This window comes from Falco rusticolus, chromosome 1 (assembly GCF_015220075.1).
Source record: "Falco rusticolus isolate bFalRus1 chromosome 1, bFalRus1.pri, whole genome shotgun sequence".
Classification (NCBI taxonomy): Eukaryota; Metazoa; Chordata; class Aves; order Falconiformes; family Falconidae; genus Falco; species Falco rusticolus.
In genome coordinates this window covers 86212254-86233008 of record NC_051187.1, presented here as the reverse complement: position 1 = coordinate 86233008, position 20755 = coordinate 86212254, and the positions used below count along the sequence as shown (strand labels likewise).

At 56.8% G+C, this 20755-nt stretch overlaps 3 protein-coding genes across 6 annotated transcripts in view; 1 reads left to right on the top strand and 2 right to left on the bottom strand.

The window, feature by feature from the left end:
• The first annotated feature begins 2160 nt into the window (after nucleotides 1–2160).
• Nucleotides 2161–3911, top strand: OXT (oxytocin/neurophysin I prepropeptide). Its single transcript, XM_037387755.1, has 2 exons — nucleotides 2161–2386; nucleotides 2576–3911. The coding sequence occupies exons 1-2, from the start codon at nucleotides 2267–2269 to the stop codon at nucleotides 2843–2845; spliced, it is 390 nt and encodes a 129-aa protein (XP_037243652.1). The 5' UTR covers nucleotides 2161–2266; the 3' UTR covers nucleotides 2846–3911.
• Nucleotides 3912–4531: 620 nt separating this feature from the next.
• On the bottom strand, nucleotides 4532–10643 carry LOC119148092 (28S ribosomal protein S26, mitochondrial-like). 2 transcript variants are annotated; one of them, XM_037387733.1, is made up of 5 exons: nucleotides 8600–8752; nucleotides 6766–7067; nucleotides 6000–6137; nucleotides 5167–5290; nucleotides 4532–4762 (listed from the first exon to the last, which is right to left on the bottom strand). In XM_037387733.1, exons 1-5 carry the CDS (start codon nucleotides 8735–8737, stop codon nucleotides 4631–4633), a joined length of 834 nt encoding a protein of 277 aa, XP_037243630.1. In that variant the 5' UTR covers nucleotides 8738–8752; the 3' UTR covers nucleotides 4532–4630. The 2 variants fall into 2 exon arrangements, with proteins under 2 accessions (XP_037243630.1, XP_037243638.1); XM_037387741.1 differs by lacking the exons at nucleotides 4532–4762; nucleotides 5167–5290; nucleotides 6000–6137; nucleotides 6766–7067 and adding exons at nucleotides 7506–7728; nucleotides 9253–10643 and having other exon boundaries at nucleotides 8600–8743.
• Nucleotides 10644–12250: 1607 nt separating this feature from the next.
• PTPRA (protein tyrosine phosphatase receptor type A) overlaps nucleotides 12251–20755 on the bottom strand; it is a 133858-nt gene continuing 125353 nt past the window's right edge. For all 3 annotated transcript variants that reach the window (XM_037387701.1, XM_037387711.1, XM_037387719.1), the window contains 9 exons: nucleotides 19129–19264; nucleotides 18196–18345; nucleotides 17979–18072; nucleotides 16533–16609; nucleotides 14862–14996; nucleotides 14343–14468; nucleotides 13706–13857; nucleotides 13252–13387; nucleotides 12251–12576 (listed from right to left, as the gene is read on the bottom strand). In XM_037387701.1, coding sequence (XP_037243598.1) covers nucleotides 12502–12576; nucleotides 13252–13387; nucleotides 13706–13857; nucleotides 14343–14468; nucleotides 14862–14996; nucleotides 16533–16609; nucleotides 17979–18072; nucleotides 18196–18345; nucleotides 19129–19264 — 1081 coding nt within the window. In that variant the 3' untranslated portion in view covers nucleotides 12251–12501. The remainder of the gene's footprint in view (nucleotides 12577–13251; nucleotides 13388–13705; nucleotides 13858–14342; nucleotides 14469–14861; nucleotides 14997–16532; nucleotides 16610–17978; nucleotides 18073–18195; nucleotides 18346–19128; nucleotides 19265–20755) is intronic.

The following is a 20755-nucleotide window of genomic DNA, read 5'->3' as shown; positions in this document are numbered from 1 at the left end:
CTGGCCATCAAGTCTTACCCCAGGAGCCCCAGCAGCACCCATGGGTGCTGAGCCTGCTTGCAGCCCCAGCCCCGGGAGGCTGGGGATGGCTAGGATGTGCCACCGTCATGTTACCTCTTGGCCAAGACCTCTCTTCAGGGTGGATTCAGGGCCTTGTTGCCTTCAGGAGCCAGCACAACAGGCTGCTGCAAGCCACAACTACTAAAAATGATAAAAAGTAAAGGAAAAGCACCCAAACCCCCGCTGCAAGAGTGGAAAGATTTGGGTTCCCAGCTTCACACAGCCCCCCAGGGCTGATCTCATCTTTCCCCACCATCACTCACCAAACTGGTCCCCTTCAGACACCGGTGGGCAGGATCAATCCTCCAGTTGTTCCACCATCAACCCCCAAATCTGGGGTACTGTTACCCCAATTCTCTTCCCATCCCCCTCCCCGGGTCTCTTACCCTGGCGGGGTCCTTGCTCCAGGCTCTCTCCAGGCTGGGATCTGGCCACAGCACAAGGGACAGCTCGTCCTTTATAATGTCCCTGAGGGAGGTGGCACCTTCGGGGAGGTGGAGCTCATCCACACCAGTGGGATCCATCCTGCCCATGTCACCTCCCTGCACCTCCAAGGGGGTGCAGGATTAACCCAGCACCCGGTCCCTGCAACCAGCATCTGATCCCAGCCCTGGGGAGGTGGGCGACTCAAAATCACCCCAAAATCATTGGGAAAAGGGCAGCACACACATGGGTGGGTGACTCCAAACTGGACACCCTTGAGATGAAGAAATCACGCTGTTAAGCCCAGCCCTGGCACTCAGCTTGTCCCAGGGTGCAGGATGTGTCCCGCCCAACTCCTCCTGCAGCAACAGGGATGTGTGGCTGAGCCTGGGTGATGCTCCAGCCAACAGAAGCCTTAGCACTGGGGTGTTGAGGTCCCAAAAAGCACCAGGAGCTGATAATCGGGGTGGTTGGTTTTTTTCCCTACACTTGTCTCCCCAGGTTGCATCCCAGCCCTGCCCACTGGGGTCCAAGCACCCCCAGACCAGCTGCAGGGGCTCCGGGATGGCATTTGCCCCTCCACCCCACCCCACAGCGGGACGGCAGCCAGGGCTGAGCTGCTGGGATGGCGCTGAGCCCCACTTCCACCCCATTAACACGGATCTCGGTGCCCGGCTTGTCCCCAGGGACCCAGACTCACCAGCTGGCTGACCCTAGGTGGGTGACGAGGACCTGGCTGCCCTTGCCACCGGCCACACTAAGTGGCAGACTTTGAAGCAAGCCAGCAGGGATGACAAGAGGTCACGGCTTTCAGGCTCTGGGCTGCATAATTCCCAATTAAGCAGGCGCAGGGAGGGACCGGGGTAATGGTCTCAATAGATGGTTGGATTTGTCTGTGGCAGAGGAATTTATTCGAGCCAGGAAGCTCTTAATTGTGGAAATGAAGGCGAGGGGCTGGGGCGAGCAGGACCCTGCGTGACTGCGTCAGCCCTCGGCCCCAGCCTCAGCGCCCCTTCTCCAGGGGGTCCTTTACCTGTCGACAGCGCGGTTCGGGGCACCGTGTTCGAGCCCCGTGTGCAGCTGTGGGGCAGAAGCAATGGGGAAATTGGGGTGTTAGGCCTTTGCCAAGGAGGTTGGGTGTTTTCAGGCCATTAGATAAAAGCAGGTGGGGACAGGCTCAGTGTCACCATCACTCTGGAGCAGGACAAGCCCAGCGTTGAGCATCCTCCCCCAAAGGCCAGGCACAGACAGGTGGAAAGGACCAACACCGCATTTCCTACCCGAGATCCCATAAACGATCCTGGAGGAAGATACGGGTTTGCTTTCCTCCCACCAGCAGGCACCAAGGGAAGCACAATGCCCCTCTCGCCCCACTCCTGGGTGGATGCAGCTCACCAGGCGATTGGGATGCCTGCCTCCATCCCCACCCAACCCACGCTGGAGGAGTCCCAAATGGGACACGGAGCGACAACCCACAGCTCAGCAGCTCCAAGGGGTTGGCAGTGGAGGGACCCGAGCCCCGAACAGCATCCGCAGCCTCCACAAACATCCCCCCCCGCTGCAGTTGGAGTCATCACCGAGTTAAAAACCAACACTTTGGCCTTGACCTCACATCCTCGACCTCTGGCTATTAGCAGAGCCCTTCGGTGTGGAAAGCAATGCCTTGTGGTTTTTAAGGGAAATGGGTGACGCTGGTGCCGGCATGCCTAAGTAGGAGCTGGCACTATATATACCCAACCACTCGTGGGGATGAGGAGCCGAAAATCTTCCTGACCCCGCAGCCATGCCCTGCAAGGCATTCGCCATCTGCCTCCTGGGGCTCCTGGCTCTCTCCTCCGCTTGCTACATCCAGAACTGCCCTATCGGGGGCAAACGCGCAGTCCTGGACATGGACATCAGGAAGGTACGTCCTGGCGGGCTGGGAGACCTTCTAACTCTTTCCTTTCCTTCTCCCAGGATTCCCTGAGCCCTCTCAGTGCTCCAGTGGGGAAGATGCAGGCAGAAGGGAGGGAAAGACCAGAGAAAAGGCTTGACCCCAGGTGCTTCATGAAATAACTCTCCACTCCCTTTCCTCCCGTTCTCCCCCATGCAGTGCATGCCCTGTGGTCCCAGGAACAAAGGCCACTGCTTCGGGCCCACCATCTGCTGCGGAGAAGAGCTGGGCTGTTACATCGGCACGTCCGAAACCCTGCGGTGCCAGGAGGAAAACTTCTTGCCGACGCCCTGCGAGTCTGGACACAAACCCTGCGGCAGCAGCGGAGGGAGCTGCGCGGCCCCCGGCATCTGCTGCAGCAGCGGTGAGAGCAGCACCAGGGCTGTGTCCCACCTGGGACCCTGGTCAGCGGGGTCCTCACACATGTGAGGGACCTCAGGGCTTCGATGTAAACCTGGGAGGGGAGACTGCCCAAGGGACCGTCTTTGTCCCATCCGTCCCCCCAACAGCCAGGGCCACTCCACTCAGGGCAGACTTGACCCTAACCCCCAGGGAAGGCGCGAACAGACTGTGAGGTTTCATGGAAGGGGGAAAGCAGACAGTAACCAAATTCAGGGGACTGAGCAAGCAGCAGGACACCTGTGGAGGCTTCAGGGAAGGAGGAAAGTGGACAGCAATGGATTTAGGGGGTTGAGCAAGCTGCAGAACACCCAAGCTGCATGGCAGCTCAGGCTCCCTCCTGCTTCAGTTACAGTTTGCCATAAATCCCAGCCTCTTCCCCAAGTCAGATGCTGCCAGAGATCCTGCTCCATATCCTGAGGAGCTACAGGGCACAAAGCGAACACGACCTTGCCTGATGTTATTAAAGAAACAACGCCAGAGGTGGGGGGTGGGGGGGGTGTCTCTGAAGGCTGGTTCCTGACACCTTGTTTCATGCGGTGCCTTCTCCTTTCTCTCCCCATGCAGAGGGCTGTGTGGTTGACTCATCCTGCGACCAAGAAATTCTGTTCACGTAGACCACTGGGGAAAGAAGAACCTGCAGGATCCCTTATCTATCAAGCTGTACCAGCCCTGCATCAGGCCGAGAACAGACAAGCCAAGGTCTGTGACTCAGATTTAAGTGATGATCTTCATCAGAAATAAAACTTGTACAGAAAAACAAGAAAAGAAGTCTATATGTTTTTTGTGCACTTGCATGGTTTAGGTGCAGACACGGGGGGGCTGGCTGGAGAGAAAAAGTCTTTTTAGGAAAGCGCAGATTAAAAGAATTTAAGGTCAATGCTCACAGCTGGCGTTTTACCCGAGTGAGGGAGGGCACAGGGACCTGCTGTTAGTCTGCTTGGCCTCTGCTGAACCACAGCAAACTCCAGGCTGGTGTCAGGCAGCACAAAGCCAGTGGTTTTAGGGCACAGTTGAGAGAGCAGCTTGGTCTGCAAGACCACCATAAGCCAGTGCCACCAAAGAGGACCCAAATTAGTTATTATCTACAACTTAAGCCCCAGGTGATGAGTAAAATAAGGCTGAGGGGGAGAAGAGAAAAGGAGACCCACAAAGCCAGTGTCATTTAGATGTTCTCTGCACATTTTCTCATTTAGCCACACCAACAGATGTGCAAAGGGGGATTTAAAGTGTGAACAGGAACAAAAGGTCCCACCACCATGGCAGAAAACAGAGAAACAACAAATTTGCTCCCCCAACAAGAAACGGCGGAGGGTCAGGGTTTCCTACAAAGCCATTCAGACCTCGTTTTCTTTCAAAAGCATCTAGAGGGGTCAACATGCAAGCAGAGCCAGGGCTACAGCAAGGAGCTCAGAGCCAGGATCTGCCTCAGGACTGTTCCCGCTTCCCGCCTGACATGCTTCAGGTGAAGGCAGGAGGGATCCAAACATGTGGGAGGTGGAACTGCAAAGAGTCAGAGCAACGGGCACACCAACACCCGCAGCTTCTCAGGCAGTTCCGCTGCTGCCTCGCAGGGCTGAGAGACTGCCAGCGCCTCTGCCTCTCCTGCTTGCTTCTCCCTCACCCTCCTCCACGCATGCTTTAACCCTTCAGCAGAACCACAGTCAGATCCGCAGGCTTTAACCCTTCAGCAGGACCACAGCCAGACCAGCAGGCTTCCTCCACCAGTTCCGTGGTCAATTTATTCATTAAAAAGAAGAAACTGGCTGGTGCCTCTGGACAGAAACCAGGCCAGCACCCCTCCATCCCATGCCACTAAGACAACACTGTCCGTTTGACGATCCGCCCGTCCTTGTCGATGGCGAAGTTGTAGTTGCGAGGGTTGTCCAGGCACTCCTCAATCCGTGCCTCCAGGTTCTCAGGGGTGATGAACGTTTTGGCTTCCTCCTGAACGAAGGACAAGTACCGGCTCTTAACACGTGGTAGTGGAAGAGTCACTATGGGCAGCGCATGAGCTGCAGGTGCCTGCAGAGCTCACAGACCTCCAAGAGAGCCTAAAATGCCACCAGCATCGCCAGGACCCCAGCAGGAGCCGAGTTCTGAACAAGGAAACCTTTGTTCTCTCCCTCAGGATTATTCCACCCTGTTTTCAGAGCTCTCACTCAACCTCTATCCCATCCACACGCTGTCAACACTTCTGGAAGGTGCTAACGCTTGTGTTCCCAGCTACCAATATAAAAATCTTTTAAAAATAAGCCTGTAGTTTCCACATCGCTCCCACAGGCTGCCATTGAGCCCCTCAGAGGGGCTGCTGGCAGCACACTCCCCAAGGAGGCACCAGCTGCTCTTACCTGCAGTTGCAGAATCTCCTGCTCCTTCTCCTTCAGGAAAGCCTCCATCACCCTGGCCTTGTTCTCTGCAACCCGCAACTTCTTCCTCTTCTGTTCTTCCTCTTCTTTCCTAATTCTTTCCTCTCTGCCACATGGAAAGGAAAACAAAACAACACAGCTTTGGTGAATGCTCACGCTCTGCACGGTGGTGCTTCGGTGAGATGTGCTAATCCCTTGGGATGCAAAGCTGCCAAGCTCAAGCGCAGCCACAACCAACAGGAAGGAGCAGAGCAGCTACGCTGGGGAAAAGCAGCCACGGAGACAAAGAGAATCCCCCTCCTCCTGCGAGAGAAAAATTGATGCAAAACTTAATGCAAAAGCTTTCCAACAGGCTGGCATTGCCACAGCGCTGCGGACCTGAGCCCCAGCAGGGTCTGGCTCCGTTTGGCAGCTTCAAGTCAGCGCATGCAATGCCACCGGCAGGAGCTGGATGCAGGAGCTCAAGTGCTTTGTGCCTTTAACCTCCTCCTGCTTTCAAGATTCAGCAGACACTGATTTTCTTGGAAGCATCAACAGGCTCCCTGGGGGTGGCATAGGAGGGAACATGGAGAAACTGATCCCCCCATGACACCCATCGCCGTAGAGAGCGGGAGGCTGTCCAGAGCTCAGTAACACCCCTCAGCAGCGAGAAATCTAGGAACGCGACCGCTGCGTAGGCAGATTTATTTTAAAAAGGTCAAACTTTAGGTCAAGTGTCTTTGTAAAAATTAGCCTGACTAATTGACCCAGGTGTTGAATTTAATTATGCATAAGCAAAAGCCAGAGCTGAGCAAGAAGGTGGTGTCCCGGCTGACCTGCGTGCCCGCTGCCGGGCATTCTCCTCCTGATTCCAAGCCATCAGGCGCTGGTGCTCCTCCCTCAGCTCCGCCGAGTCCTCCTGGGCCAGCAGTGCCTCCCGCTTCTTCTGTAGCACCTCAGCCCTAAACTCAGCCCTGCCAGGAAAGGCTGCTGAGCTCCTGCCTGTGGCCAGGTGCCAGGGGGCTCTGATGCACCTGCCCCATAGCAGAGCCAGCCCCACCACCCTGCCCTTCCCCTGCCCCACAGTAACCTGGGGTCTAGCCACCCACGCTCCGAAGCAGCCCCAGAGCCCCCATATCTCCCCTGCCCCACAGCCAGCCCTCTCCCTCACAGCTGCCCAACAGGAAACCCCCAACCTACCTCTGCCCCACAGCAGCCACCAATGGTCCCAAGCCCAACCCTCCCCTGCCCCACAGCAACCCCACAGCCCTGTACAGAGCCCACCTCTGCCCCACAGCAGCCCCGCAACCCTGTACCCAGCCCCTGCCCCACAGCAGCCCCGCAACCCTGTACCCAGCCCCTGCCCCACAGCAGCCCCGCAACCCTGTACCCAGCCCCCTGCCCCACAGCAGCCCCGCAACCCTGTACCCAGCCCCTTGGGCCATAGCAGCCCCGTTCTCAGAGGCACAGCCAGGCCCCCAACCCTCCGCTGCCCCACAGCAACCCCACAGCCAGTCCCCTACCCCACAGCCCCACACCCAGCCTCCTGCCCAGCACCCTGACCCTCCCTGCCTCACAGCGGCCCCAGCCGCCTGTGAGTACCGGAGGGCGCCGAGGACCAGCCGGTGCTGCCGGTACCGCTCCTTGACCACCAGCAGCTCCTCGGGGTCGACAGGCGGCGGCACCTTCAGCCGCGACGCCTTGGACTTGGCGGGAGGATCGTGCCGCGTCTTGCGGCCCCGTGCCGGGACCAGCCGCGGCCCCCAGACAGCCCCGGGAACGGGGCCCAGCGGGGGCCCCAAGCCCAGCGCCGGGCGGCAGCGCCTCAGCGCCCGCAGCATGGCGGCGGGCGGGCTCCGGGCCGGACGTGACGTCAGCGAGCGCCCCGCCCCGCCCGCGGGGCACTGTGGGAAAGGGCGCGCGGGAGCAGGGCCTGACGGGAAATGTAGTGCGGGGGGCGGACACGGCGCCCACGGAGCCCACGGCACCCACGGGGCACGGACCCCCACCCACGGACATGGATACCCCCGGGGCAGAGAATCCCAACGGGACACGGTACCCACGGACACCCTCCCCCCCCCACCCCGGGACACGGAACTCCACAGGCACGGCACCACCACGGCAGTTCCCACGGACACAACACCCCTCCCCGGGGCACGGCACCCCCACGGACCCCCCCACAGGACACGGCACCCACGGGACACGGAGCCCACGACAAACACCCTCTCACCGGACACCAAGCACACGAGACACAGCCCGCCCGCCCGCCCCCCCCCCCCGCGGGACAGACACCCCGCACCCACCCACGCGGGACGAAGCCCCCCGCACCCCACCACCCCCCACGCAGGACACAGGTCCCTGCACACCCAGCCCCCCGCCCCCCCGCCCCGCCCCCGGCGCAGCGCTGCGCTCCAGCTCCCCTCGCGCCCCTTTATTGCCCGCTCCCGCGTGGGCGGGTCCCGCGTGGGCGGGGCGGGGCCGCTCGCGCCCCGCTCAGCAGCAGCGGCTCCTGGCGCCGGGGGGGGAACACGGAGGGGGGCGGCAGCGCCGGGGGGGGGGCGGGACCTGCGGGAGAGCGGCGCCGTGGGGGCGGGGCGGGGGGAACACCGCGGGAGGGTAACGTTGGGGGGCGTAATCTATAGGGGTAATCGGGGGGGTAAATCGAGGGGGGTATAATCGGGGGCGGGGGGCTAAATCGAGGGGGGATAAACGGGGGGCTGGGGGGATAATCCAGGGAGTGTAATTTGTTGGGGGGGGTAACACGGGGGGGGGATAAATCCGGGGGGGGAAATGTGTGGAGGGGGTGTCAGCGGGGTAGGGGGGGAGCCCCCGGGGGGGTCAGTTGGGAGGGGCATCACCCCGGGGGGGGTGTCACTCCGGGGGGGGATCAGATGGGGCGGTCACCAAGGGGGGGGATCAACCGCGGGGAGGGGAGGAACTCCCCGGGGGGGGGAACCAGACTGGGGGGGGGGGAGGGGATTCAGACTGGGGGGGTGACCCTGCGGGGGATCAGATCAGACAGGGGAGTCACCCCGGGGGGGATCAACCGGGGGAGGACGGATCAACCCGGGGAGTACGGGGGGGGAATCATCTCGGGGGTGAGGATCAGATTTGGGGGGGGGGGGGGGGATTCAGATTGGGGGGATGACGCCGGGGGCGAATAGATCAGCCAGGGGGGACCAGATGGGGGGATCACACCGGGGGGTCAACCGGGGATCACACCGGGGGGTCAACCGGGGGGGAGGGGGGATCAGCCCGGGGAGGAGGGAATCACCCCAGGGGGGTGAGATCAGATCGGGGGGGATCAGATTTGGGGGGGATTCAGACCGGGGGGGATGACCCCCGGGGGGAACAGCTTAGCCAGGGGGGATCAGGCGGGGCGATCACCCGGGGGGACCAGGCGGGGGAATCCGGCGGGGGGCGAGCGGGGCCGTACCTGCGGGGCCGGGGCGGGGCCGGGGTCGCGCTTGCCCCCCGGGTACCAGCCGTGGGACCAGTGCTGCGCGCGGCAGGGCGGCACGGCCGGCAGCAGCAGCAGCAGCAGCAGCAGCAGCGGCAACGCGCGGGGCGCCATGGCCGGCTGGAGGGCGCAGGGTCCCTGTCCCACCGGCACCCAGCGGGGGGGCGCAGGGTCCCTGTCCCACCGGCACCCAGCGGGGGGGCGCAGGGTCCCTGTCCCACCGGCACCCAGCGGGGGGGCGCAGGGTCCCACCAGCACCTGCCCAGGGAGGGGCTGCGGGGGGGCTCGCTGGTGGGGATGCTTGAGGGATGAGCACCCATGGGTGCTGTTGAGAGCGGTGGGGATCAGTGAAGATGAGCACCCCATGGTCTTGGCTGGGGTGGGGTGGGCATGGAGAAGTGGAGGGGATGAGCACCCATGGGTGGGCTTTGGGGTGGGTTCAGGGATGGAGAAGCAGAGGAGCTGAGCACCTCAGGGTGCCGCTGGCGTTGGGGTCCAGCATGGACAGACCCCCAGGGGTGCCATGAGGGTCTGATTCGGGGTGAACAGCCCCACATGCCGCCCACCCCGGGGTCCCTGCGTGCTGCCAGCACCCCCCACCCAGCACCCTGCTGCCGGGGCAGCCTCACCTGGCCAGGTGGGTGACGGTGGCAGTGGTGGCCGGCTGGAGCAGTGGCTGGGCCAGGCTGGGCACCACTATTTGTAGGACTTGGTGTCGGTGACGTTGGCCCCGCCACCACTCCCACAGGGGACCGTGACCTCGCTGATGGCGCTGGCCTCCCCATGCCAGTGCCCGTCGCATCCTGTCCCCCCGCCCCCCTCCCCTTGGCACCAGGGGACAGTGGCCCGATATCCGTTTTTTTAGGGGGGGTGTGTCTGTCCAGCTGAGCCTGCTCTGGCTTGTCACCGAGATCTGGGGAGGGTGGGGGGCTGGGGACACCCAGGAATGGGCTCATTTCTAGACGCAGCTCCTGGTGGCTGGGAAAAGGCCGGATCCAGCCCAGATGATCCCAGCTCCACAGACGATGTGCCCAGGAGCTGCTCTGCAGCCCCCAGGGATGCTCCTGGGGAAGCAGGAGGGGGCAAATTCTCCATTTCTCAGTTTCCCCACCCAGCCCCAGTTTCAGCGTTTCTCCCCCCATTTCAGGTTCATGGCCCCCAGATTGGGGCTGCGGGCTGGGAATGACTGTGCGGTCCTAAGTCCCTGGCGTGGGGATGCGACAGAGCCCACGAAGGGGATGGGATTTAGGCAGGATCTGGCCCTGGATTATCCCACAGCTGCTTCTGCCTCTGCTATTTGCAGTGGGATGCGGTGGCAGGATGGGGCCGCAGCAGATGCTGTACCAGGGCACCCCTGCCGCCCTGAAATTCCTCCATCCCTGCAGCGATCCCAGGGAGGAAGGAAAAAGGGGGAAAACCTCATTAGCGGAGCAGCCAGCACCCGGCGGATGGAGGGATGGGGGTGCGTGGGGTGGTCTGTGTCCCTGGGGTGAGCATCTGCAGTGGGTGGGTGTGCGTCTCCCCCATCCCAGGAGGGTCCCCATTTCTTTCGGGGTCACCACATGTATTTGTGAGAGTGACTGACAGCTTTGGCTGAAAGCCCCCCAGAATTCAAGAGTTAAAGTTTATTAACAAAGTGATGATGCAGGGGTTCAGGAGGGGGTGATGAAGCAGGAAAGATGGCAGCAGCAAGGTCATTTTAGGGGAGTGTTTTGGGTTGCTGGGGGGTCCCCTTGCCTGCATGCCCACACCCCCCAGGAAATCCTGCCTAGATGGAAAAGCTATGCTGGAAAACTCGGATACCCTGACTCATAGGGTGGCTTGTCCCATGTTTTCCCAGATTTCAGCCTCACGTCCCCTGAGTTTTCCCTTGGCTGGGCAACGACGTCACTGTCCCCGAGCCCTGCTGCCTCCCTGCGCCCCTGATCCCCACCTGGGGTGCCCAGCTGAACCTTGGGGTGAAACCTCTCCAAACCCAGTTCTCCCAGCGCCTGCAGCAGGGGATGGAGCTCCCCCAGTCAACCAGGGCACGTTCCCCTCTGCTGCAGGAGGAAGGTGTTTCATCAAACACCTCTTTATAAAAAAAAATAAATTAAAATCAACCATATTAACCTTTTTTTTTTTTTTTTTTTTTACTATAGAAAGTGCTGCACCCCTGTGTCCTCAGGACCTTTCTTTACCCTTTTTTTGACCCTTTGGACCCTTCTTTGTGCTCTGGCCCATCACCAGCATTATATTTTTCTTCTGGGAGAGGAATGATGAAACTCGGCTGTTATATATTCCCTTCTTCTTGGATAACCCACATTCATCTCCATGATGGAGCCTCCACTGGGGGTGTGGGGTGTGTGGGTGCAGGGGAAGAGAGGAAAAACCTCTAGACCTGTCCGGAGGGTGGCAAGAGCAAGCTCTGGGCTGGAGAAGTGTCTCACTTGGCTTTAAAAACCAGTGAGTGCTTTAGCAGTGACCATCTGGAGACCTTCTTGAGGTTTTAGACTGTAAGAGGGTAGGTGGAGATTGGACACAAGGAAGAAATTCGTTATGATGAGGGTGGTGAGGCGCTGGCACAGGCTGCCCAGAGCAGCTGTGGATGCCCCATCCCTGGCAGTGTCCCAGGCCAGGCTGGACGGGGCTTGGAGCAACCTGGGCTGGTGGCAGGTGTCCCTGCCCATGGCAGGGGGCTGGGACTGGGTGGACTTGAAGGACCCTTCCAACCCAAACCGTTCTGTGATTCTATGATCTCTTGAGATGCCAGAAGAAATAATCTGAAATCTCCTCCAGCATCTAGGGGTGGAGGTACCCCGGTCCAAGGAAGGACCTACAGCACACTGTCAATTGGAAATAGCTCCAAAATTTTTCTTCAACTGCTGTTACAGACCAAGAAAAGAGAAGGGTCTGGGTGGTACTTAAGAGACACAACAGGTGAGAACACAGAGCTTGGACCACATGGAGCTACTTTCTTCTTCAGCCAGAGCCCCCAGACCCCAGGCAGCATCATCCCTCGCTGCTGGGAGCCGGCAGCTACTGCTCCCTCCTGGAAGGGACCAGTGGGAACGGCAGGGCCACTGGGAGCATCCTCGGCTCAGGGCCACCAGGGCCCGGCTCCCACCCCAATCCCCGCGGCAGGTCTACAGTCCGGCACCAAACACATGGACGTTTCCTTCAGGGAGCAAAAATCCTGTTGTTTTTCTGAGGTTTGGTTTTTTGGGTTGAAATCCCAACAGTTGCTGCTGTGGTCAACACAGTTTCCAATCCAGCAGCACGAGGTGGCGTGACCCTGAAGGAGGAAACTTTTTTTTGCTTTTGATACAAAAATTAGGGTATTTGTATATATACACACACACAGAATAAACACTTTTTTTTTTCCTTCTTTTTTTTTAAAAAGAGCTGACCAGCAGAAAAATGTGAAACCTGCAGGTTCGGAAAAGCTTGTGCTTGTGGGGTCATGGTTTGTTGGGGTTTTTTCTTTCTTTTTTTTTCAGATGAGAGCCAGGATATCTTTTTCTTCTTTTTTTTTTTTTTTTTTTTTTTTTTTAGAAAAAAGGCTTTTCTCCCTCAAGAAAAAAAAAATTTACAAACAAAAAATAACAGCCTGTATCGACTCTCCAGAAGAGAGATGGTATGACAATATTAATCCAAACATCACGCTATTTAATTCCCCAATAAAACATTGGAAAAAAAGGAGCCAACAGTATCTGCACTAACACTTTGCTACATATAAAATCTCCAGCTAATATGAAGCTTATGGTACCAACCTCTAAAACAGTTAAGATATATACACATATTTTTTTTGGGGGTATATTAACAAACAGAATATTACAAAATATTAAAGAAGGCAACTCTTCTGTCATTTGTTTCAGGGTGTGGATTTTTCTTTTTCTTCACTTGAAGTTGGCGTAGTCTGAGAAGGCGTCGATATATTCCTGCACCACCTTGTAGCAGAATTCGTACTGTTCCTGTGGGGTTCAGGGAGAGCACAGCGTTAGACCAAGAAAAATTCACACCTGAGACATAATTTGATGCCTCATGGTCTGCAGCAAGCTGGGACCATGCATAGCAGGGTTCCTCAGCCCAGACTGAGGGCAGGAGCTGGATTCCCGCCCATCCGGTCCCACCTCCTCCGTGCCCCCCAGAACTGGGCTGCCCATCTTGCTGGGGTGCCATCAGCAAAAGAAACTCTGCTTTTCCCTTCCTCTCGAGGTCCTATTTTGATGCCAAAAGACTTTTTTTAAATCCCTTCTTGTAAGACCCCACCTAGTCCTGCCTGCCTTTTTCCTCCCTGCCATGCTGCATGCCCAAGCCCGTGCCACAGCTGCTCCAGGACAGGTTTCCAGGCTCCTGGAGCCCGTAAGTATGTGGGCTGTGGCTGAGGACACCTCTGAGGAGACTCCTACAGCTTGTGTCAGTGCTCAAAAGGGGCTTGATGCCTTCAGCTGGCCAAGCTCTACTCTTCCAGATGTCCTATCAAGAGGAAGGGGCGACACCTCCTGACCCACCTCCCTTCCCTACTCTTTCATGGAGAGAGAAAACCTTCAACTGAGGAAGTTTTTGTTCCACGTTGAGTACCCAGCCCATTCTTGCTGGGGTCTGGGGTGGCAGGAGGAGTGTGGGATGTGCTCCGCTGCACTTACCAGTGTCTGCACCATATGTGGCCTCTGTAGTCTTAAACTCTTCACTGTCTGAAAGACGTCGAGAATCCCTTCTGCCTTCACCCTTTCCAGGACAGTGCTCAGTGCACAGAAGGTGCCTGTTCTTCCTGCTCCAGCACTGGCAAAGAGAAACCAGAAGGTAATGGAAGCTGTCTGTCCTGGCCATGCTGGCTTTGCTCAGGGGGCAATCCATAGGGGAACGACCGCACAACTGGAGGAGCCAATTGTCCTGCCCCAGGCTCTCCCACTTTAGCTAGGACATGCTCTACAAGAGCGAAGCCTCTTTGCTTAGCCAAGCAGGAAAACCCTGTACCACATCTGCCTGGGCTGCTCCTGCTCACCCAAGTCTTCTCAGGGACCTCTGACCATCTCCCAGGCTCCTTGTAGAGCAGATCCCCTTGGAGGGGTGGCCGCCCCTGCTCCACCTGGGCTTTACCTGCAGTGCACAGTGATCGGGTGGTTGCCAGACTGCTGCTGCTGCTTCTGCACAGCTGCAATGATGTTGATCATTCCCTTCCCATCCCCGGGGATCCCAACTTCTGGCCAGCCATGGAAATGAAACTGCCGAATCTGTCGGCTCTTGTTTTCCTGGTGGAAGAGCACAGCTCAAGGTCAGTAAGTTGGTGGGAGACCCATATGAAACCCACCAGCTCAGGGCTTTAGGAAAACTGTCTGCTTAGGAAAGCTGTCTGCTTGTGGAGGGGAGGCGTTCCCGTGGCACAGAGCAGGGCAGGGTGTGGGGAACGGGGAGCAGGGGGGAGGCTGGGTGGAGGGCACGGGCACAAGGCAGAAGGAGGATGAGGGCTGCTGGGTGGCAGCAGGACAGCAGGGCTCGATGCCAAGCAATCAGCAGCACAGGAACTCTCAGAGGTGGGAGGTAAGCATAGGGAACAAGGTGGGATTGCAAGGGATGGATGCTTCTTTGGGATGATGGGGTGATGGAGCTGAAAATGCCAGAGGGAAAGTTCAGCACTTGCAAGAGGAATCACAAAGCACCATAAACATCAGCGAGGGTTAATGACAGCCAAACCCAAGAGTGCTCCAAGCTCCCCGTAGGGAGGCCAGACTCTTACCCTGGTGTTCGTTACCAGCAGGTCCCGCACCGTATAGCTCTCACACTCCTCCTCTTTTTTCAGCTCCACAGTGATGTCTCCATAGGACACGGAGCCGTCAGATGGCCAGTACTGGGCACACTTCTCCTGAGAAAGTATTACAGGAGGAGACAGGGTGAAGACCCCGTATTTTTCCCATGGGCTTGAATTGAAGAAGTCTCTTCCTGGGGCTGGCAGCTGCCAAAAACCAGGTGGGATCCCACAGGCTTGCTTCAGAGAGAAGCTGCCTGCTGCACCCAAAGGTGCTTTGAGAACAGAGGGTCCAGACTTGATTTATTGAACACTTTCCCACCCCGGGTCTACAAACAACTGGCCTCTTTGCATTAGAAGCAGAGGCTGAAATAAATTTCCTGCCAGAGAAGGGGTGAAATAGCACCCAATGCGTGTGGCACTGGCAGTGCTGCAGCTGTCGGGACATTTTAAGGGGTTGTACTGATTTATTTTGCAGGTGCTTAAATGCAGCTATCCCTGGGCATGTACCTGGCCTCTCTCCTCCAGCTCCGTTAGCATCACTATGGAGCAGGATTTCCACTCCCAGATCATCCTCCAGAAGTCCTCTATCGTGTGCTGCAGTGGTCCTTGGCTGGCGATATAGGAGTCCTTCTGGCGATAACCCTGCAATTTGAAAACAGCGTCAGCGGTGAATCAGCAGCGCCTGGATGCTGCGAGCAGTGGGGGGAACGCTCTTGGACACAGTTGGGTTACCAAGCTCTGTTAAATTTTGGGAGCATCATGGCTGTCCGTGCGAATGACCACAGCCTAGGCAGAGAAACCTGCTGTCACGGTGGGCTGTGTCCTCACGCATGGGCATTACCACACCGCTGCTCGGCAGCTGCATCACCGGTGCTCTACTGTGGTAAGATCTATGTTTTTAAAGAAATGCAGCGGCACGAGGATCATATCCCCTACACATGCACGACCTCATCCATCTGGTGAAGGAAGAACTGGGTTTCCAGCATTCCTGAGCAATGTTGCAAAGTCCAAGTGCTGGGAGCAGAGCCCTGCCGAAGCTCCGAGTACTTCAGGTATGACTTTTACCAGGGATTTTTGGAACTAAGCAAAACCAGAGAGAACTAGATGATCTTTAGGGTCCCTTCCAACCCAACCCATTATATGGGCTATGATCTATGAAAACCAGCAGTAAAACTGGGTGACTCTTCCACAAGCGCTTCTGTTTCCAAAAACCTCCAACGTTCCCCTGTGCCCTTGCTGCAGATTGTGGCTAAAGATGCTTCGTCATTTGGAGCTTGTTGTTTAAGCAAAGTTAAGCAGAGCAGGAAATTGAATCTGCAACAAAAATTGCTTACGTGACATTTAAGCTTTCTGATCTCGATGCAGAACAAGGCAGCTGCTCCCGGCTGTGTTGCGTCGGATGCTCAGGCAGCCAGAGCAACCCGTGGGGACGCAGCAATGGAGATTTCAGAGAGCAATTAATTTCGGATGTTATATCTGGGAATAAGTTGGTTTTACTAGTTCAACCCATGGCAGTAATTTCCCTTTGGGGGAAAAAAACCTCCTGCCATTAGGAGATGAAAATAGAAATTGGGCTAGAAAAGAGCAAGGCTCTGTCAGTCAGCCAGCACTGGCATCACTCACAAAGATAAATACTCATACGAGATGCCCCGCTGAAGTCAACAGGATTACTCACGAGAAAAGGATGTGCAATCACTTACCTCCTCCTTAGAGTGAGGAAAGCACTTAACCTCTCTGCCTTGCCTCCTCCCGTCACCCAGACAGGTATAATGGGATTGACCCGTTTTTTCTCAAGGGTTTTGGGATCTGTGTATTGCTCCATTACCTAATCTAGCGCAAGTTTTCTAACCAAATGAATGGTGCTGTACAGCAATCATTTCCACAGCTACGTGCATCTGCTTCTCCAAAGCCATCATCGGAGCCCAGAGACAGAGAAGTGAGGCCAGGATTTGGAGGCTCTGCTCAGGCTCCAGCTCTCCTCTCCCACCATCCGTGGGTCACAAGGAAACTAGTGGGTTTCTTGGAGAAAGAAACCAGCACCACCCAGTGACACAAAGCAAAGGCAGGTGGAAAGAGCCTTATGAAATCCTGGGCTGGGACAAATCCTTTTCCATAGGAAGCAGCATGAGGTAGAGTTTCCATTGGGAGAAGATGGAAAGAATACTAAAGAAGACTCACGTCAATGAAGGAGGCGTTTACATAGTCTGTGTTCTCTTCACCTCTCTTCACTGGAATGATTACTCGGTTGAACTCATCTGAAACAGAAGTGAAATGATCTGAGTTTTGGGGAACACCTTCAAAGCACGGTTCCTTGATAACCATGCATGGCCTCTAGCTAGGATGTCACCAAGCCCTAAGTGAGAGGACAGAGATACAAGAAGGAGAGCCCTGTGGTTACAGCACCTGACTGGGACAAGCAGACTCAGTTCTGCCTTCTGCCATGCCCTGGTTTGGGGGAGAAGCGGATGCTGAGGACTCCATGTGCAGGATCTGCTTAAAACAGGGACTCCTCCCTCAAGGCAGAAAGCCTTGGCAGCATACATCTGCTGAGGAAGTCATGGCAGGGACAGGGCAGAACGAAAGCAAGAAAGCCCCAGGGGCAGCGTTGCATTTGGGCATGTAAACCCACCTGCCCTTGACTCTGCCCTGTCCCTTTATGCTACCCCTGCTTGAGAAGCGGTTGAACCAGATGACCTCCAGATGTTCCTTCCAACCTCAGCCAGTCTGTGACTCCATTACTGTGGGCACAAATGACTCAGTCTTGACAGCTCCTGAACACTCACAGAATCCCAGAGTGGTTGAGATTGGAAGGGGCATCTGGAGATCATCTGGTCCAACCCCCCTAGCCCAACAGGGCCGCTCAGAGCTGGCTGCCCAGGACTGTGTCCACATGGCTTTCTAATATCTCCAAGGATGGAGACTCCACAACCTCCCTGGGCAACCTGTGCCAGTGCTCAGTCACCCTCGCACACTCAAAACGTGTTTCCTGATGTTCAGAGGGACCCTCCTGGGTCTCAGTTTGTGCCCACGGCCCCTGGTCCCGTCACTGGGCGCCACGGCAAGAGCCTGGCTCTGTCCTCCTGGCAGCCTCCCTGCAGGTGTTCACAGACACCGAGATCCACCCCGAGCCTTCTCTTCTCCAGGCTGAGCAGCCCCAGCTCCCTCAGCCTTTCCTCACAGAGAGATGCTCCGGTCCCTTCGCTGGACTCTCTCCAGCCTGTCCCTGTCTCTCTTGTACTGGGGAGCCCAGCACTGGTCCCAGCGCTCCAGGTGTGGCCTCACCAGCACCGAGCAGAGAGGAAGGATCACCTCCCTCGGTCTGCTGGCAGCGCTTTGTCTGACGCAGCCCAGGACACCTCTGGCCGCCTTTGCAGCAAGGGCACGTTGCTGGCTCAGGGACAACCTGGTGTCCACCAGCCTCCCAGGTCCTTCTGTGCCAAGCTGCTGCCCAGTGGGGTGGCCCCCAGCACGTGCCGGTGCCTCGAGTTGTTCCTCCCCAGGGGCAGGACTTTGCACTTTGCCTTGTTGAACTTCATGAGGTCCTTGCTGGCCCATTTCTCCAGCCTGAATCCTGTCCCCACACTCACCCAGCATGCTTTCCCCAGGCAGAGAAGTAAGTCTTACATGGAATTATCTGAAGCACCCTGTTCTTCTTCATGTTTGCTGGCAAGTTGCCTGTTCTCATCTTGTCATTCTGAATTTTGATTGAAGTGAGCTTCTGCAGAGGAAGGAGCAAAAGCAAAGGCAGCTTTCAGAGCCACTCAGTGCCAGGCAAGTGTGTGGTGGTCCCTATAGCCCAGCATCATCTGAGCAGAGGCACCAGGACAACTGCCACACTCACCTTAAACTCCTCTTCCAGCCCGTTGCTGCTGGTCCCTGGCACTTTGTTGTAGATCTTCTGGAGGTGGATCTCTAATGACGTCACCTCCAGCTCTGTGTCACCGTAGAGATAGTGCTCCAGAAGTGCTTGGTATATAAACACATACTGCATCTGCGAGGGTTGCAGGGAGCAGCCATCAGTCTCTGCTTCATGCTCAGTGAGCACTTCCCGGTGCCCATGCACATGCTGGATGCAAACCCACCACCCCACTGCCCACCCATGCTCGTTGGGAACATGGCACCCCTTGGAGACCCCAGAAAAGTGGATAACAAACTTCCTGCCATTGTGTGGGGACTGGGACTTTATTTGCTGCACCACACCAAGCCAACATGACATAAAACTTTCTCCAAGTTGGAGAGAAGGGGGCTGGGGGGGACCCGGTGGCTCTGCAACGGCCTGGCAGGAGGCTGTAGCCAGGGGGGTCGGTCTCTGCTCCCCAGGAACCAGCGACAGGACGAGAGCAAACGGCCTCACGTTGCGCCAGGGGAGGGTGAGATTGGGTGTGAGGGAACATTCTGCACGGAGAGGGCTGGCAGGCGCTGGCACAGGCTGCCCGGGGACGGGGGAGGGATGTCACCAGCCCTGGGGGTATTTCAAAAACACGTAGCTGTGGTGCCTGGGGACATGGTTCAGTGGTGGCCTTGGCAGTGCTGGGTTAACAGTTGGACTTGATGCTCTTAAGGGTGTTTTCCAACCTAAAAAATTCTATGATTCTATGAAGGGGATTAAAAAGAGCAGGATCCAGTGAAAAGCTCACTTGATGCAGCGTCCCTCCAAAATGAGGGATGATGCTGAACCCTCATGTAGGATTCGCTGCAGGCTGGGGACTGACTGTGCAAAGGAGATCTATCTCCATCGAGCAAAGCCCCAAAGAAACCAAAGCAGCACACTCACATCTGTCTGTACCATCTGGCAGCGCTGAGCCCGTATCCGGCTCACAAAGCCGTAAACATCAACCTTCCTCTCTGCATGCATCATGTCCAGCATAGCATCGATGACGATAAAAGTGCCTGTGCGTCCTACCCCAGCGCTGAAAGAGCAGAAGGGACAAGTGGTCAGTGCAGCAATGTTGGCTTTGGGGTCCCTTGTAGAGCAGCCAGGAGCGAGCCAGATGCTTCCCAGCGGTAAGCAAATAGCAAAATCTGTTTTGGAGATGAGAGAGGTCCTCAGCCTGGTGTTTGGTGTACCCTGGGTTTTGCAGAGAGATGCACACAGCATTTCCAGCAACTGTCACAACCGGAGTGCGTGAAGGCAGAGAGCAGAATGAGCCAAAGCAAAACCTAAGCCAGCTACAACATCCAGAGTCCTTATGGGCTGCCTGCTGCTCCTTCCAGTCAACCTCCACCATACGAAGGTGAGCCCACGGGGAAGCCTTGTTTCTGTGTTGATATCTCAGCCATTAAAAAAAAGAAAGATGAGGCCAGCAGACGCTATGGAAAGACAAAGCTCCTTTGTCCGCTGCCTCCTGAGAAGGAAGTTGGAAAAATGAAGTTGGGAGGTTGCAAACATGATCATCTCTGCCTTTAACCATGGGGCTTTTCCTTACTGAAATGTGGAAAGCCTTAAGCCTCTGCGGCTCCCCCAGGCTTGCTGCTGTGCCTGAACAGCACATGAGGTCAAACACCATGGCCCTTGCTCCCAGGCACGCTGTCAACTGAGTACTACCCTCTCGCAACAAGGGATGCTGCCCTCGTGCCCAGAGCAGCAGACAGCTAAGGGAGATGCCACCAACACCTAGCAGCGGTGCTTAGCTTGGCTCACTCCGCACCCAGCTAACCCCAGCAACCACTTGTCCTGGTTTCAGCTGGGACAGAGTTATTTTCTTCCCAGTAGCTGGTACAGCGCTGTGTTTTGGGTTTAGCAGGAGAACAATGTTGATAACACGCTGATGTTTCAGTGGTTGCAAAGTCGTGCTTACCCTAAGCCAAGGCCTTTTCAGTTCCCCGTGCTCTGCCAGCGAGGGGCTGCACAAGGAGCCGGGAGGGAGCAGAGCCAGGACACTGACCCGAACTAGCCAAAGGGCTATTCCGTACCATAGAACGTCATGCCCAGGATATAAACTGGAGGGGGGGGGGGGGGGGCTGGCTGGGAGGGCCGATTGCTGCTGGGGGACTGGCTGGGCACCGGTCAGAGGGTGGTGGGCGATCATATTGTGCATCACTTGTCTGTCTTGGGGTTTATTTCTCTCTCTCGTCTCCCTTTTCATTACAATTATTACCATTAAAATATTATAATATTTCATTTCAATTACTAAACTGTTCTTATGTCAACCCATGGGTTTTCTCACTTTTACCCATGCGATTCTCTCCCCCACCCCAGCCAGGGGGAGCGAGCAGGCGGCAGCGCGGGGCTGAGCTGCTGGCCGGGGTTAAACCACAACAGTGCTTTTTGGTGCCCAGTGTGGGGCACGAAGCGTTCAGGTAACGACAGATCTGACCAGAGCGTGTTAAAACAAACTTGTTATAAGCATTCATTACACTGGTTTAACAGTGGCTGGTCACAATGCTGATGTATTTGCTCT

Bases quoted from the DNA above. Each gene is read 5' to 3' on its own strand.
- LOC119148092 (XM_037387733.1), bottom strand. From the start codon at position 8,737: ATGGCGCCCCGCGCGTTGCCGCTGCTGCTGCTGCTGCTGCTGCTGCTG. The intron at 7,068-8,599 runs GTACGGCCCCGC...CCTTTCCCACAG, and splicing joins GCCCCGCCCCGGCCCCGCAG to TGCCCCGCGGGCGGGGCGGG. The intron at 4,763-5,166 runs GTAAGAGCAGCT...TCCTTCGTTCAG, and splicing joins AGGAGATTCTGCAACTGCAG to GAGGAAGCCAAAACGTTCAT.
- OXT (XM_037387755.1), top strand. From the start codon at position 2,267: ATGCCCTGCAAGGCATTCGCCATCTGCCTCCTGGGGCTCCTGGCTCTC. The intron at 2,387-2,575 runs GTACGTCCTGGC...TCCCCCATGCAG, and splicing joins TGGACATGGACATCAGGAAG to TGCATGCCCTGTGGTCCCAG.